This window comes from Eumetopias jubatus, unplaced genomic scaffold, assembly GCF_037043125.1.
Source record: "Eumetopias jubatus isolate StellerSeaLion01/CBP00866 unplaced genomic scaffold, mEumJub1_p1.0 scaffold_3, whole genome shotgun sequence".
Lineage (NCBI taxonomy): Eukaryota > Metazoa > Chordata > Mammalia > Carnivora > Otariidae > Eumetopias > Eumetopias jubatus.
In genome coordinates, this window is record NW_028274809.1 from 61,722,618 (window position 1) to 61,737,956 (window position 15,339).

Here is a 15,339-nt window from a genome sequence, read left to right on the forward strand (position 1 = left end):
GAGATGCAAGGGGTGTCCTAGGGACTTCTGGGAAACAGAGAGAGACTCCCGAGGAGAGCCCCCTTCCCATCCATCTCTTCCTGCCTGCTTTGGACATTGCCATGTGAGGAAATGATGCTTGGTGCTGCTTTAGCCACCGTGTGACCACAAGTGGGGGCACTGCTGATGCACGGAAAGTAGCAGAGAGACGAAAAGGGCCCACGTCCTTTCTGACATCTCTGAGCAAATGAGCCAGCACTGGAACTTCTGTGTCCTGACCTCTATCCTGAGGGATTCGTAAACATATTAGTTGAAGGGTTTGTTAATTACTGCTAAGAGCATCATCATTGGCATGACTTAGCTTTCTTCTTAGTCTGCCATCTCTTACCCTGGCATTCCCCCCCCCCTCCCCACCTTGGTTTCCTTCCTGTCAACCCCTGGGTTGATCCACAGGGCACTGAGGTGATCATCAAGCACAGAGGGCAAAATGAGACCCCCTAGCTCCCTGGGGCAGGCATGTCCTATCCGATGAATTATTCTTGATCCTATTGTTGCTGTCACCACCCAAAGACTGAGCAGGAAGAACATTTCTTTCATAAAAATCTGAGCCTTAAGAGGGGTGTTCGAAGTCGGCTCAATAAACTTATTGAGTACCTACTGCACGTATTGGAAACGGGGAGAAGATTCAGCCCTCACCTTTGAGAAGCTGACCTGCTCGCATACAGTCAACCACAACACCAGGCAATACATAAAAAACTGCAGAGAATGATAAACCAAAGTGTGATTTGTTTATCACCAGGACACTGTCTGTTTGGGACTTTGTGAGCTGTTACTGCTCACAATGTCATAAGGAGCTTGTGCCAGAATGTAAATCAATTCATCACCAAGTACATTGTTCAGCTGAGCTGATATTTTTTTCATAGCAAACTTTCTTGATGCAGAAAGCAGTGGGTTGATTTACATTCTGATGTAAGTTCATTATCTCGTCGTGAACCAGGATTTTGAGTAGTTCTGTTAAAATGAACTACAAAGGTTCAAGGAACATTGAAAAGAATTGAGGTCTATATGGAGTAAAGGGATATGCCAATGTATCTTGATGAGATCACTAAGAGCTGAACAGAAAGGCATGAGCAGAGAGAACAGAGGTAGATGCATTGGTAAAACAGTAAGTCTGACCGCACAGGGTGCATTTCGGGACATGCTGGAGGTGATCTGGAAGACAAAGTCCAGCAAGACAGAAAGAGGCTTGATATGGCACACTGAGATGTCTGAACCTCTTTTGGTCTAAAATGGGAAGCCATTAAAGTTCTTTGAAAAGTCAGAATATGCTTTAGGACAATTGATCAGGTGTCAGAAATAAAAGCTGGTCTATAAAGAAGAGAAGCAGGAGAGAGAGAAGGAGATAATGGCAGGCTTGGACCAGGGAAGGACGCTAAAAAAATGACTGGAGGTGGGGTTACGTGAGAGGTAGGGATCAAAAATGACTGCCAGAGAGAAAAACTGACTGCCAGGTTTCAAGGCTAGAGTCACCAGAGAGTGTTCGTACGACTCACCACAGTAGGAGGGTCAGGCACAAAAGTTACTTTGCTGGGGACTTTTCTGCTGAGGCCCTGGTGTGTAAATCAGAAATACACGGCCAGCAGGGTTGGGTGTGGGAGTGAAGGGTTCAGACAGAGACCTGAGAACCATGCTCACTGAGCTGAGAGTTGATATCAGAACACACCAGTGAGAGAGGATATCACCCAGGTGAGGAGTAGAGAAGAAAGTCAAAGACCCGGAGAACTACCTCATTTCAATGGTGGGTGGATGAGGAGGATGGAGCCAGAGAAGACAGAGACCAAGGATATCTTAGAGGAAGAGCCTGAAGCCTGCAGGTCCACAAACATCCAAGGAAGAGGGCAACCTGAGGCCAGCACGGCCCATGGAACGGATGCTGCAGAGTCTGATGAAGATGAGGTTCTAGCAACTGGGAGCTGAACTTCCCAAGAGCAGTTGTAGAGACACGGGGAGGGCACAGATCAGATTTCAGGATCAAGGAGGGAGGGGTAGGTGAGGGCATGAGGCAGCTGACCCGGATGTCAGTCTGAGATAGTCTGATAGTAAAAGTAAGAGGGAAGCCAGGGCCAAGAGTAGCCTTTTTTGTAGAAAGGGGAAAGGTATAAGCAAAAGGGAAAGAGACAGCAGAGAGAGAAAGCTGTGAAAGCAAGTGTGGGCTAACTGATGGGGACAGGGCCTGGAGGATAGGACCTCGAATGAAGGCGTTAGTTAGCCTGTGCAAGGAAAAGACCTGTAGTCTTTTGAGATGAGAGCAAAGGAAGAAAGAACAGCTGAAGAGAAAGAGATTCTGAGATGCAGGGAAGTGAAGCTGAAGTTACTCACAGACTGCCCTGATACTGTGTAAAGTCAACCACCAGCTGAGGTTGAGGGGAGTCAGGCTTGGGCTGGAGCGAGAGCCATTTCCCAAACTGGTTCACTGACTTGTCCAAGTCAAACAGCTGGAAAGTGTCGGCACTAGGACCAGAACCCAAGTCTTCCACCTGCCAAGTTCAAGGGTCTTTCTGCTGCATCAGAAATTCTAAACTTTGTTATTCTAGTATGAGGTGATAGGCCTATAATATTTCCTCAAGTACCCTTGGATGAGCTATTCTGTTGGGAAAGTAGTATACTTTATAAGCAGCCCAACAATTTGAGACCACTAGAGAAGTACTGATAATGTAATTTGTCAAGTCTCAAAAATATTAATAAGAAATCTCAAAAAATTAAGAAATATTTTTAAAAATTACAAATCAAAACCACTTCTTTTTCCAAGGGAAAAGATGCAAAGAAGCTTCTAATGATCTGCTTCTTTCTCCAAATCCTGGAGTAAAGTTTTAATGAAAAAGTCCTTACAACTGATTTAGAGGAAAATATGAAAGGTCTTAAGCTTCATTCTAGTTAGACCATCCCTTTGCCATGGTCCACTCCTTCCTGTAGTTGTGTCCCCTTCCTGGTGACATGTATGACAGGGCCTGAAAACCTTTTCTGGGAGAAGGTAGGTTATGGAGATGTCCCTGAAGGAATTGGAAGCCTAGGAGTTCCTTGAGTCTCCAATGCTTGATGTCATGGGCTGGCCTGGCCTGACTTAAGGTGACCTGAGCCTACATTTAGCAAGGGACATTGTCCTCTGCAGACCTGAGTAGCTCCTGTGTACACTGAAGATGGTGCATGATGGCCCTGGGCTCTAATGCTCTACTTATTTTGAGTTATATTTAACTAGAAAGTGTGGGTAAACAGGAAATGATACTCCCTTTTTGCTTTATCTTAAACACAAGGTTTTTTTATTTTGGAACATTTTGGGCTGGACAATTCTTGGTTGTGAGGGGGCTGTGCTGTGCATGGTAGGATGTTTAGCAGTATCCCTGGCCTCTACCCACTAAATGACATTAGCACAACTCCTCCCCTAAAGGTGTGACAACCAAAATATCTCCAGACATTGCCAAATGTTCCAGAGGGAAGAGGGGCAACACTGTCCCCAGTGGAGGAAAACTGCTTTACCCTAATGAGACCAAGTACCTGTTTTACCATGAAGAGAACCCAAAAAGCAGGATTGTATTCAGGTTGCCCTACAGAATAAAGACTTTTGCCCACAGAGTAATGACTTCTGACCTGGGAGAATCTGATAAAAAACACTTTTTGCCTCTACTCTCTCCAACTCACCAATATAAAACACTGTTAGGAATACTTCTGTTTCACTGTCCATTGGAACAGAGCACCCGAGTTTAAGACTGGGAACACTATGGATAAGACTCACCGATTTTTTTCAGTGACAGCAGAAGAGTTGCTTGAAGTCTCTGCATGGCCACTGTTGAATTCTGTTTGTGGACTGCTTTTATGATCTATTAGAGGCCCTCAGAACGGAGAGAAAACAAACAAGAAAACAAACAAAAAACTTAGAGATCTATGGCTAAGTTCAGAGGCAGGGTTAGGTTTTAGCTCCCATCCACACTCCGCAGCACCTCTCTCCCCACCCTCATGCTGTTGTGCAGCCTTTATCTATGACACGTTATCAAGACTGACCTGTTCTGGGATCCCAGCCAGCAAATTGGGTAAAATAATTCACAGTTATGGGAAAACAAGCTACCTTTCTCCAACAATAGGTAGACATAATGGACAGAGATTTGATGCCCTCGGGAGAGGTCGACTGCCATGGTGGTGTGCAGGAGTTGGAATGGCAGTAGGCTAGACAGCAGAGCAGCTTCCAGTCCCAGCTGGGCAGGACAGGGCTGCCTGCTGATGCAGAATGTATATCAGGGAATGGATTGTCACGATGTGGGTAGGACAAACTGTAACTAGGGAATCATTCCTGGAGTAACCCATTTCTACATCGTGAATGAGGGCAGTTTACTGCTTCTCAAGAGTGGGAGTAACAAATACAATTCCTCCTTTCTGTGACCATGGCTGCCCAGCCATAACTAATCAATCATGCCCCTGTTTTCCACTAAATCTTAATTCAGGTTCAAGTTCCTTTTTTTTTTTTTAGATTTATTTATTTATTTGAGAGAACGCAAGCTTACTTGAGTGGGGGGGAGAGGCAGAGGGAGAGAGAGAGAGAGAGAATCCCAAGCAGACTCCTTACTGAGTGCAGAGCCCATGGGAGGGGGTGGGCTTGACGTGGGGCTTGATTATGAGATCATGACTTGAGCTGAAATCCTGAGTCGGATGCTCAACCGATTGAGCCACCTAGGCTCTCCAGCTTCAAGTTCCTTTTTTTTTTTTTAAAGATTTTATTTATTTGACAGACAGAGACACAGTTAGAGAGGGAACACAAGCAGTGGGAGAGGGAGAAGCAGGCTCCCCACTGAGCAGAGAGCCTGATGCGGGGCTTGATCCCAGGACCCTGGGATCATGACCTGAACCTAAGGCAGACGCTCAACGACTGAGCCACCCAGGCGCCCCCCCCTCAAGTTCCTCCTTAACATGCTTTACATTAGTGGTTCCCATGGTGCAGATGCCACGTGATCATGACTCCATGAGGACAACACATGAAGCATCAACCTCAGAAAGTTGGGCCCCACCCAAGACCTAGTGAATCAGAACGTCCAGTGGTGGGAGCTGGCAATCTGTGTTTTTAACAGATTGGTGACCTGGATCCATGCTGAAGTTTGACAGACACTGCTCCAGATCAGTGATCCTTAATCCTAGCTGTATATTCAAATCACATGGGAAGATTTTAAATATGCCTAAGTCCAGCCCCTAGAGATTCTGAAATCGACCTGGGGTAAGATTGGCATTAATTATAAGAAGCTCTCTGGATGATATTAACGTGTGGCCAGGGCTGAGAATTACAGTTTCACACAGTCACTACTAATCAATTAGGATAGGGGAGAGACTGCACCTATTTGCTGTCTTTATTTCAGGTCATCTAAAAGCATCCAAACCAAAATATAAACAGTGAAGATAATCTGTAAACTTGGCAATTGCAACATACTGCAGAAGATGCAAAAAATGTATAAAGTTGGGGGCGCCTGGGTGGTGCAGTTGGTTAAGCGTCCAATTCTTGGTTTCGGCTCAGGTCATGATCTCAGGGTCATGAGATGGAGCCCCATGTCGAGCTCTGTGCTCAGCAGGGAGTCTGCTTAAGACTCTCTCTCCCTTTCCCTCTACTCCTCCCCTCCCCCACCCCCAGGCTCTTTCTCTTTCTAAAAAATAAATCTTTAAAAAAATGTATAAGGTTGAAGTTATAATGATTGAACATACAGCATGACAAAGAGTGCAGAAAAAGAAATAGAGAAGTCAATAGTTTTATGTTGTCTATTCTGGGAAGAGTAAGCTCTGATTCTATGTTATTAGTTTGGTTCCTTAGACATAAATATCTCTTGTGTAAAAGAAATGCAATTCTTCAAGGTATCAGTGATAGATAAGACCATCTGTTGTTATTATTATTGCTATAAACACCAAAAAAATAAAGATAAAATTTTAAGTGGAACATTATATTTTTATTTTTACACACACAAAAAAACATTATGACCAGTGAAACAGCAATGTTGAAAGAAGAAGAAAAAAAAGAAATCAAGAAAAATAGCTTCAACCTTCCAGAATTTCATTAACGGATTCTCTTCCCTCTCTTCCCTGCAATCTCTTGATTGACCAACTCCTCCAGTGAGAGGATCAGGCAGGTAGGTTTACCCCTCCTGGAGATTCTAAAACAGTGTTTGGCCTAAGCTCACTTGTAATACTATGAAAAGCAACATAAAAGCAAGAACTGACTTGAAAAGGAGAAAGAGGAGCCTACTTCAGGGGCACAAATAACTCTGCTTCCTTATTAGGAAGGAACATTGACAGGAATAATCTTTAACCTTGTGCTCGGGTCCAATTCGGCAGAACCAAGAGCTACCACGCACTGATCAAAGCCCAGATGGTATCACCCATGTAGAAAGCTGAGATTGCTGTTGTCTCCACCTATCTGAGATCTTCAGAATAAAGAGGCACAAGAGCAGCTTAATAGTAATTCAGAGAGGAAAAAGCAAAGCAAGAAAAGATCACCAAGCCCCTTTTGGTTTGGGACTCTCAGGAGAAAGGTGCTATGTCCACCTCCAGAGAGGAAGCTTCAACATCTTTCCTTGGAACTTAGCAAATGCCCCCAGTTACTTTGCCTCGGTTTCCAATAAAAGCCCACAGAATTTCTGTTCATGTAATTGAAGGGAAAACTTATTCCATGTTTCTTACTCATTTACACTTCAGTCATCAAAATATTGATTTTTAAGAGTTATTTGAAGTATAAAAAATCAAACAGAAATCTTACAGAATATTCTTAATAAAGCTTAGATGAAGTCTGTTCCTCCATCTCCCAGCTTTGCCTGAAGAGCAGGGAGAAGGATTTGAGTCAGAGTAAAAACATAAACTTAAAAAAGAAGGAGGCCATCAAACTATTGAGTTCAAAGCAAAACCCAATATTGTGAAATATTTTTAAGTATGTCCTGGTGACAGTTGGAATCATCTGGCATCTCTTTGGCAGATTAATTGCTGAACAAGGAGATTGGAGAAATGAAGATATGGAGAAAACCAGAAATGTAAAATAGGGTGGTCATTCTAAGTGAACAGACCGAGTTAAAAGGAGTAAGACCAGTGACATGGCTGAAAAAATTCAATTATGAGCTTGCCCAGCAGACTTGAGGTGTGTGCAGATGGGGCAACAGAGGCTTCTCCAGATAGGGGTCTCTTCTCAGAGGACCATCCCTAAGTATTCCAGTTCCATGAAATAAAGCAATTCTGAGAAGGACTTCTCTGAAGGAGTTGAATCCTTCCAAAGTCGGATTGAACTCAATGAGCCATTCATATTTCCCAGGAAAGTCAAGCCAAGTCTCCACTAGACCATTTTGGAGTAAGATGGAAAGGCATTTGGCCGAAAACATGGGAGCAGGCAGTGCAAACTCAAATGCCTTTGGGGCCACCCAGGTAACATCAATGTGCGCACTGTCAGGCAAAGAGAGAGGGAAGTGGTGGGGTCTGTGGTGAACCAGAGAACATATGCCCCACCTAAAGACATTTGGGTTCAAAGTTTAAAAAAAAACAAAACAAAACACTGTGTCTGGCCAAACAAAACACATCTGCAAGGTGATTACACCTATAAGACCTCCTATTTGTGACTTCTGCTAAGGAGAAAGGGTCTAGGCCATGAGTCAGTAAGAGTTTAGGCGTCCTGTTTTTGAAAATGAAAAGTGTGTGGTTGTCTCCGCCCCCAAGTCTCCTAAAATTTAGGAAACACTGCCGCTCCCTGGGCTGCCCCTCTCTTCCTTCTCTCCCACTCCCTAACCTCCCAACTCCAAGGTAAAGTCCCAGTTCTGTATTTCCTTGAAACAGAGGCTGGGAGGCAGATTCCAAAGGAGTGAGAAGTGCCCAGAAACTCTTTGCTGGGTCTGGCAGATAAACTGCAAACTCTACTGTGAAATCCAGAGCAACTCATCTGCACATTTCAGAAAATCCTGGCATTAGCATTAAAGCCATATTTTTGAAAAATCACAGCTTCTTCCAGTGGAAGTCCAGAAACTGCAAACTGTAAAAAGGGAAGATTCTAATATTTTTTAAATGTTTAAAAACCACTGATTTAGTCTGTCTAATGCTCTCACTTTACAATGATGTTAACTAATGGAAGGCGGCTTAGACCAGATAATCAAGTTTTAATTTCTTGCCCATGGTGCTCCTCCCCACCATAAATGTTCTCCATCAGTTTAAGATCTATAGACCAATGCCAGGATCATAAAAAGACCTTCTTTTTTTTTTAATGTTTTATTTATTTGAAAGAGAGAATGAGAGAGAGAGAGAGAGCACATGAGAGGGGGGAGGGTCAGAGGGAGAAGCAGACTCCCTGCTGAGCAGGGAGCCCAATGCGGGACTCAATCCTGGGACTCCAGGATCATGACCTGAGCCGAAGGCAGTCGCTTAACCAACTGAGCCACCCAGGCGCCCATAAAAAGACCTTCTTGAGAAGCTGAATTTTCATAAGTCCCAAGGTAGATCAGACAGAAATGTGTCAGCGTCCACTCCAAGAGGAGTTGAGGAGAGGCAGTCGGTAAGGAGAGTCACAACTAGACCAGTTTCCCCAGCAAACAGATCAGTGGGCAGAGAAGCTGAGATTATCTCTGTCTATTCTTTCCCTTTTGTGAAATAGCCAATCAGGATCGCCTGTAAGGCTGCCCCTGAATTTAATCAGCTGTCTCCTATTGAAAAACAGAGGGTCCATATCTGGAACGTCCCTGAATATAGGATACCCATCCTAAACCTCTAATGAACCCACCTGTGTGGTCACCAGGTTTACTGCAGTCTTGATCCTGGGCACTTCCCTTGCTATCCCTTGTGACAGTGGGCTGCAGATCACTGCTTTGGTCTAAAGGGTGTCCTGTGGAATGAAACAAAGGAGGAACTTACCAAGTTTATGCTCCCACACCTGGAGGAATTACCCAAGTGGGTGACACAATGTGGTTAGGGAAACCCACACCTGTCTCATGGTCTGAGGCTCCAATGTTATAAATCTCACCAACAGATTTGGTGCTTATTTTTAAGATTTAATACAGTGTGGTTGGAGAGGGCCTAACTGTAGAAAACAGGGGAATTGGTAACTGTCCTCACTGGACTCCCTACTAGCGTGGTGACTTGATAATTCCAATAAGCTCTGTCTCAATGATTGCATTAGTCAAACTGGGAGCTTAAGTGTACCAGGACAGGGCTTCTGGTTGGACAACTGGATGGTTTTCCTATTTCCTTTTCAGTTGTACCACCAGGGAAGTAAAAGGAGGGACAAGGTCTCCTCCTTTCCTCCACATCTCTGCCCCTCAGGCATATGTGTCCTTTCCTTTCATCTTGTAGTCCTGTTCACTGATGGTTGTGGGTCGACAATCAATAACGCGGTCATGGAAAAGAGAGACTACACATTCCACTAGGTTGAGGACTACCATAGTTGCAGGTTTTTATTGTCCAGTCAGCTTAGCTCATGTTGATAAAAACCTAAATACTTCTCTACCAAAACAGCTCACGACTTGAGTGGAAAAATATTGAAGGGTCTGTCCTGGCTGTCACATCTCTTCTTCCATTCTCCATGACCATCGAGGGCATGATGGGTTGAAGATGTTCCACCACCTCAGACTACCTCAGGTATCTGAAGAGGGCTGGCTCTTCCCTGCTGGATCCCTTGGCTCTAGAAGAAACCACACTGGTAGCAAAGCCCCTTGTCCTGGAGATATGCTGCAGGCTTTGCCCTGAGGCAGCCCCCTCTCCTTTTCCTCTGACCTGCAATGTAAACCTTGTTCTCTCTCATCCTGCACCTTCCTTCTGACTATGGCTGTTTCAAATTTGCTGGCAGTACTTCAAGATATACCATATTAGAATATTTGGGATCTCCAACCTTTCTCCTTTTTTTATTCCTTGGATGGAATTTTTTTTTTCATACTGTCCCTCTCTCTCCTTCTGAGTGACTCTCCTACCTCAACATCACCTTCCCACACCCAGCCTGATGGCACCATGTCTCTCCATTCCCTGGAGGTGGCCCAGCAAACCCACGTTAAGCAACGTCAGCTGCCTCAGACTACACTTAAAGGGATACAGTCCCTACTCCCATGGAGCTTACATTCTAATACATTCTCATAGTCTAGGAATAAAAAGAAATAACAGATGTAAAAACACCCTAAAAGTTTTAAGGGGGTGAGCTGGGTAGACTAGAGTGCCCTCAATATTCCTGTCTACCTAGAACCTCAGAATGTGACCTTATTTGGAAATAAGCTCTTTGTAGATGTAATTAGTTTAAGATGAGGTCATACTGGATTAAGGTGGGTCTTAAGTTCAATGATTAGTGTCCTTATAAGACCATGTGAAGACACAGACACAGGGAGAAGGCATGTGGTAATGAAAGCTAAGAGTGGAGTGATGGGTCTACAAGCCAAGGAATGTCAAACATTGTCAAGAACTACCAGAAGCTAGGAGAGAGGTATGGAAAGAATTCTCCCTCAGAGACTCCAGTAGAAACCAACCTTGCTGATTTTGGACTTCCAGCCTCCTGAACTGTGAGAGAGTAAGTTTCTGCTGTTTTATGCTACAGAGTTTGGGGTAATTTGTTATGGCAGCCCTAGGAAACTAAAATGAAGAGGTAAAGCTGACAGATGTTAAGAAAAAAGAAATGGATGAAAAAGATTAGATACATGTACTCAGCTTGATTTCACTGGGGGGTGGGGGGGTGTTAAGAACAGGAGTTAGGGAAATCTCCATTATTTTCACTTAACAAACAAATACAAATATATGGATTATTATGTTCCATGCAGTGTTCTAAGCCCTTTACAAAAATTAATTCTTTAATCTTCATAGTAACTCTAAAAGGTCGAGGCCACTATTATTCCCATTTTACAGTTACGGAAACTGAGGTCCAGAGCGGTTAAATGACTTGTCCAAGAGTCACACAAGGCTGGAGAGTGGCAGAGCCAGGGTTCAAATCCAAGCAGTTTTGCCCTAAAGTCTGAATTCCTAAATATGACATGGGACAGCCCCAGTTATGTAAACATTTTAAAAATCATTAACCTCTACTCTTATTTTTTTCCTTTAAAAGTGGAAGTAAAAATTCAGACTTTATTTCTTTCACATGCCGGGGCCTCTAAGTTCTCACAGATCAGCTGCTATGGGAGGAGGCTCTGGCCTGGACTGGCATTCGATGACCCACCCAGAGGACAGCCCCAGGGGCATGGTTTCCAGCAGGGGCACCGTCTAGGTAGATATCTTGGTTGGGGATCTAGTCAGGGTAGGTTTTCCTGCCCTCATAATGGACCTGGCAAACAGTGCCTACTGTATCTGGCAGAGAAGGAGCATATAGATGAGGCACAAAAGCCCAGCCTTCCCCTCCTCACCGCTGCTGGCCAATTGCACCAGAAGCCCGCGTCATTTCTGGCTGGAGTAACAGCTGGTCAACAGCCATCTTATCAGAACATAAAGAGGCCAACTTGTGGGAGGTCTGACAGGCAAATGCCACCAAAAGCAGCACTGAGAAAGTAAAATTCTTTTTTTTAGAGAATAGAATCTCACTGACAGATTTTTTTTTCCAACTGCCACATCAGAAACCCTGGTCTCCACATAAAACAATTCTGGTAATTCCAAGCCTATGAGAACATTTTCCACTTTGATTCTCCAGTGCTTAATTCCAGTCATTATCCCGGTCAAACTTTGAGTTCAAAGAAAGTCTTGCCTGGTAATTGCTTTCTCTAACTTGGAAACTAAGGAGGAAGGTTTTCCCTTATCCTAGAGATCAGTTTCTTGTCTGCCGTTTGGGAAATTCCCCTTGCCTTCAAGCACCCAGGGACCGTCACTCTGTTCTCTTCCGACTCCCAGCTACCTTGGGTGGGATTTATTTCTTATAATTTATGCCCCACCTGCTTCCAAAAAGGACTGGAGGAAGTTTCATAGATTGTTTGTTTCCTGTGGTTGTGTTAGCTGGCTCTAGCTTAGCACTCCTCTTAAGCTTGGGGCAGATGTGTCCGTCCTGGTTCCATTTGAGCCTGTTTCTCCCACCTCCTTTTTAAAAGATTTTATGTTTAAGAGCAGTTTTAGATTCTCAGCAAAACTGAGAGGAAGGTACAGAGATTTCCCATATATTCCCTGCTTCCCCATATGCATACACTATCAACTCCTCCCACCAGAGTGCTACATTTGCTACAATTGATGGACTTACATTGACACTTCTTAATTACCCAAAATCCATAGTTTACATTATGGTTCACTCTCGATGTCGTACATGATATGGGTTTGGACACATTAAAATGACATATATCCATCATCCTGGTGTCACACAGTAATTTCACTGCCGTAAAAAATCCTCTGGGCTCTGCCTATTAACCCCCTCCCACACCCGTGGCAACCATTGATCTTTGTACGGTCTCCACAGTTTTGTTTTTCCCAGAATGTCATATAGTTGGAATCATGCAGTACGTAGGCTTTTCAGACTGGCTTTCACCTTGTAATATGCATTTATGTTTCCTGCATGCCTTTTAGTGGCTTGAAAGCTCCTTTTTTTTTAGCACGAAATAATATTCCATTGTCTGGATGTTCTACAGTTTATTTATCCATTTACCCACTGAAGCACATCCTGGTCGCTTCCAAGTTTTAGAAATTATGAATAAAGCTGCCTCAAATATATGTGTGCAGGTTTTTGTGTGGACATAAGTTTTCAACTCCTCTGGGTAAATACCAAAGAGCGTGAATACTGGATCATATGGTAAGAGTCTGTTTAGTTTTGTAAGAAACCACAACACTGTGTTCCAAAGTAGCTCTACCATTCCGTATTCTCAACAGCAATGAATGAGGTTCCTGTTGTTTCACATCCTCATCAGCATTTGATGTTGCCAGTGTTACAGATTTTGGCCCTTCTAATAGGTGTATAACAGTATATTGATGTTTTAATTTACATTTACCTGTGGACACGCTGTAGAGCATCAGGCTGTCTGTCCCCTCTTGATGGGGAAAAAAATAATTTTTATGTTGCTTTTGTGACCACCCCCAAAGCATTTAGCAGAGCGTTCTGCACAGAGAGGATGTTCAGAAAATGTGTGGGGGAAGGGCACCAGATCAGGAGTTAGGCAGTTTCTTAGCCACCATCTGTAAAATGGGGTAAGATTCCCAACCTACTTCTCAGGGTTACTGTGAGAATTACAAAAATAAGGTGGGTGAAACTGCCTTGTATAAACTAGAAATTTCGATGCAAAAATATAGCATGTTAGGAAAGTTAAGTATTTCTGTTTGTTAATCAAGAAGGAAATAACTCCCTCCTCTATGATCATTCCAGCTTATGCAGTTCTGGTTTCCTATAAATCAAAGTTATTTGCTTTCCTATAAATCTTTCCTAAAAAGATAAAGTTTAGATGTTTACAGCAGCTTTATTCATAGTCACCCAGATCTGGAAACAAATGTCATTTAGCTAGTAATTGGCAAAACTATGGTATATCCATATCCTGGAATTCTGCTCAGCAATGAAAAAGAACAAATTACTGTTAAATGCATGAACACTGATGAATCATAAAAGTATTACTAAGTGAAAGAAGCCAGACGCAAAAGTTTATATACTACGTTATTCCATTTCTATGACATTTTGGGAAAGGCATAATTATAGGGACAGAAAACCCATTAGTGGTCACCAGGACCTAAAGGTGGGGGAGGGATGGTAACAGAAGGGGCAGGAGAGAGCCTTTTGGAAATTTTCTTTTTCTTGATTGTGAAGGGGGTTACTTGTGTTCATCCAATTTTATCAAACTGTTTGGTTTTACTGTATATAAATTATACCTCAATAAATATGACTTTTTAAAAATCACCAGAACCTAAAAAAATTAAAAGATAAAGTCTTCTCAAACTGATTGTTCCTGGAAAGCAGGATCCAATCATTTCTAACCCACTAGGAGGAAAATGTCTGGTGGGGAGAGCCTTGCTGTAGACGAGGGACCCTTCACAGCCATTTTGTATCGTTGACCATAGCTGGTTTTGACACTAAGTACTTGGCTCAAAGTCTACGAAATTAGCAGGCTCTGGTTGCTAATACATCTCAACCGTCACAACTTTATTGACGAGAATGGCTACCAGCTGTCACCTCTGCCTCCACCTCTGTGCTTGGTGATTTAGACTTCATGGCCACAGCAAATCAAGCCATGATCCTGCTATGGCTCTTCGTGTTGGGGTTTGAACTCCTAGCCAAATGGCTGTCGCTCAGCTGTTAGGCTGCCAATCACCCGTCATCGTGGGTTAAGCATGATGTGCACACTGAGATCTTCCAACTCCTTAGACATCTGAAAAGCAACTTGCTTTCCACACCAGCAGGCAGCAAATCTGGGTGATATTTAACTCCTGGATTTTAGAATTTCCGACTTGATGGAAGGGGCGAGGATGGGACTTGCTATTTTACAGAACAAGTTGCAGTAGGGCCTCAAATCACTGAATGGGGGAAAAATAATGTCATTAGCATACCACCTAAATCTTAACAACTGTGAGGCCAGTGAAAAATTTATCTACACAAATGACTCCAGCTCTTGGCATGATGGAGCGGAGTTCTTTACAAAAACAAAAACAAAACCACTTCAAATCTTTCACATGGTACTATTATATTTTAATTTTCCCCTGTTAGATAAGCAAGACATAAGATTTAGAAAATTCTCTCTTTTATAAAGGCTTTATTGTAACTGTATTTAAGATATGACAGGTACAATTTTTTTCTCCAAAAGTGAGAGAAATGGTTTCATCTTTTTGAAGTTATAATATTATTATGCTCACCATTGAAGAGTACTACACAGACAGATTTATTTCCCAGTGAAGTTCATATTTAGGAAGGGGGTACACAGAGGGAACTAACATTTGCTGAATATCTACCACATGCCAGGTACTATGCAGGATGCTCTGCATGTATTATCTGTAATCAACTTCACAACGGTCCTGAGAACTAGGCCTTCGTGAGTTCCATTTTATAGGTGAGGAAACTAAAACTCAGAAGTTAAGTAATTTTCCCCAAACCATTATGACAAATTATGGCATAGCAGAGATGTAAAGTCAATTGTTTTTTGTTTGTTTTTCTTTCCTTTTTCTTAAAATCTGAGTATAGTTGGCACGCAACATTACAGAAGTTTCAGGTGTACAAGATAGCGATTCAACATCTCCATACATTACGTTATGCCCCCCACAAGTGTAGCTGCCATCTGTCACCATGCAATGCTATTACAATACCATCGACTGTATTCCCTGTGCTGTGCCTTTTATTCCCATGACTTACTTACTCCATAACTGGAAGCCTGTATCTCCCACTTCCCTTCACCCATTTTGTCCATCTTCCTGCTCCCCTTCCCTCTGGCAACCATCAGTTTGTTCTCCGTATTT

At 43.1% G+C, this 15,339-nt stretch overlaps 1 protein-coding gene across 2 annotated transcripts in view; it reads right to left on the reverse strand.

Annotated features, from left to right (window-relative positions):
- Positions 1-15,339, reverse strand: part of MYO3B (myosin IIIB) — a 382,159-nt gene that overhangs the window by 101,148 nt on the left and 265,672 nt on the right. Inside the window, exons 28-29 of one of the 2 annotated variants that reach the window (XM_088022122.1) lie at positions 8,765-8,854; positions 3,770-3,854 (exon numbers count right to left, since the gene is read on the reverse strand). In XM_088022122.1, coding sequence (XP_087878248.1) covers positions 3,770-3,854; positions 8,765-8,854 — 175 coding nt within the window. Of the gene's footprint in view, positions 1-3,769; positions 3,867-8,764; positions 8,855-13,966; positions 13,973-15,339 lie in introns of both variants that reach the window. The other variant, XM_088022121.1, reaches the window with a different exon arrangement.